General features: G+C 54.7%; 1 protein-coding gene across 1 annotated transcript; it reads left to right on the top strand.

Moving 5' to 3' along the window:
- Window positions 1-17: 17 nt before the first annotated feature.
- CSUI_011452 (udp-glucose 4-epimerase) lies at window positions 18-1,202 on the top strand. Its single transcript, XM_068071550.1, has 2 exons — window positions 18-444; window positions 791-1,202. The coding sequence occupies exons 1-2, from the start codon at window positions 341-343 to the stop codon at window positions 876-878; spliced, it is 192 nt and encodes a 63-aa protein (XP_067916474.1). The 5' UTR covers window positions 18-340; the 3' UTR covers window positions 879-1,202.
- Window positions 1,203-1,207: the final 5 nt, after the last annotated feature.

Raw genomic sequence — 1,207 nt, 5'->3', positions numbered from 1 at the left:
GGGGGGGGGGGGACTAAGGGCCGTTACTCGATCTCTTCACTTGCTACACCGGCGCGCTACAGCTCACGTCCTCTGAGGATCGTGCGCACGTGTACTCTCACCACTGTGGGGGAGTACCGGTGCCTCCTCAGTATCATGTCAGCAGTAGATGGGTGAAAAGCTTTTGAGCTGTACTGGGTAGCAATCGTATGTATCATGATGTACAGTCGTGTAAACTCTTGACATCAGGCTTTGTCCCGCTGTGTCTTCAGGTGTTCGGGACTTCGTCCACGTGGATGACCTGGCGGAGGGTCACATAGCGGCGCTCTGCAAGCTTGAAGCAGACGAAAACGGCTGCTGTATGGTCCACAATCTTGGAACTGGGAGAGGACACTCGGTTCTGGAGATGGCAGACATTTTCGAGCGAGTGTCGGGCAGGAAGATACCCAGGAAGTCTGCTCCTCGGTAGGTGCTTGGTGCACTGCGGCCTAGAGCGGCTCTGTCCTCTCTACTCTCAAGACAACGCCTCTCCCGCCTTGACAGCTCAATCCTTCAGTTAGCAGAGGTCTCTTCTTCGTCTCTACCAGTTTGCAGAAGCTGGTCAGGTAGCCTCTGCTTTCAAGCTGTAATCTTGACCGTTTGCAATGCATTCTTCCTCCACAGGGGATCTGAAACCCCGCTCCTCGTGTGTGCCCAGCGTTGCGAGGGTCTCTGGAGACAGATAGATCTCCAGCCTGCTGGCGATCAACGCGTGGCAGAAACCGTCGGTTTGTGTGGACATTGCTGACTACCTTTTTCGATTTCATTGCAGACGGCCGGGAGACCTAAGCAGTGTCATTGCGGATCCCTCACTCGCCGAGAAGGAACTTGGCTGGAAGGCTAGAAGAACCATGGAGTAAGCAGACTGGTAATGGCTCTTTTCTGCGAACTTCTTGGAAGGACTTTGTCTTCACGCAGCTCGTGGGCGCGAGTAGTGCTAGCCACCAGGGAGCGAGTCGCCACTCGGCTCGAGTCCTGACATTGTAGCGTTGTCAGTATTTTTCAGAACGCGCTGACAGGATGAAAAGAGCTCCGCACTTGAGCGCGGCGGCGGGGATACGGTAAGTTCGTGGGTGGTAGAGCACCGCAGTTGGTCAGAGTACTCCAGTGATTGCAGGCCGGATGTGAGTTGGCCTCCCGGGAGCCATAACCAAACAACAATGATACAATCAGTGCATTCCGTATTCAA

The sequence above is a fragment of the Cystoisospora suis genome (assembly GCF_002600585.1).
Source record: "Cystoisospora suis strain Wien I chromosome Unknown contig_11913, whole genome shotgun sequence".
NCBI classification, from domain to species: Eukaryota; Apicomplexa; class Conoidasida; order Eucoccidiorida; family Sarcocystidae; genus Cystoisospora; species Cystoisospora suis.
This window is presented reverse-complemented; position numbering and strand designations above follow the sequence as displayed.

Coding starts and splice junctions, on each gene's coding strand:
- CSUI_011452 (XM_068071550.1), top strand. CDS start 341: ATGGTCCACAATCTTGGAACTGGGAGAGGACACTCGGTTCTGGAGATG. Junction 445..790: donor CCCAGGAAGTCTGCTCCTCG/GTAGGTGCTTGG, acceptor ATTTCATTGCAG/ACGGCCGGGAGACCTAAGCA.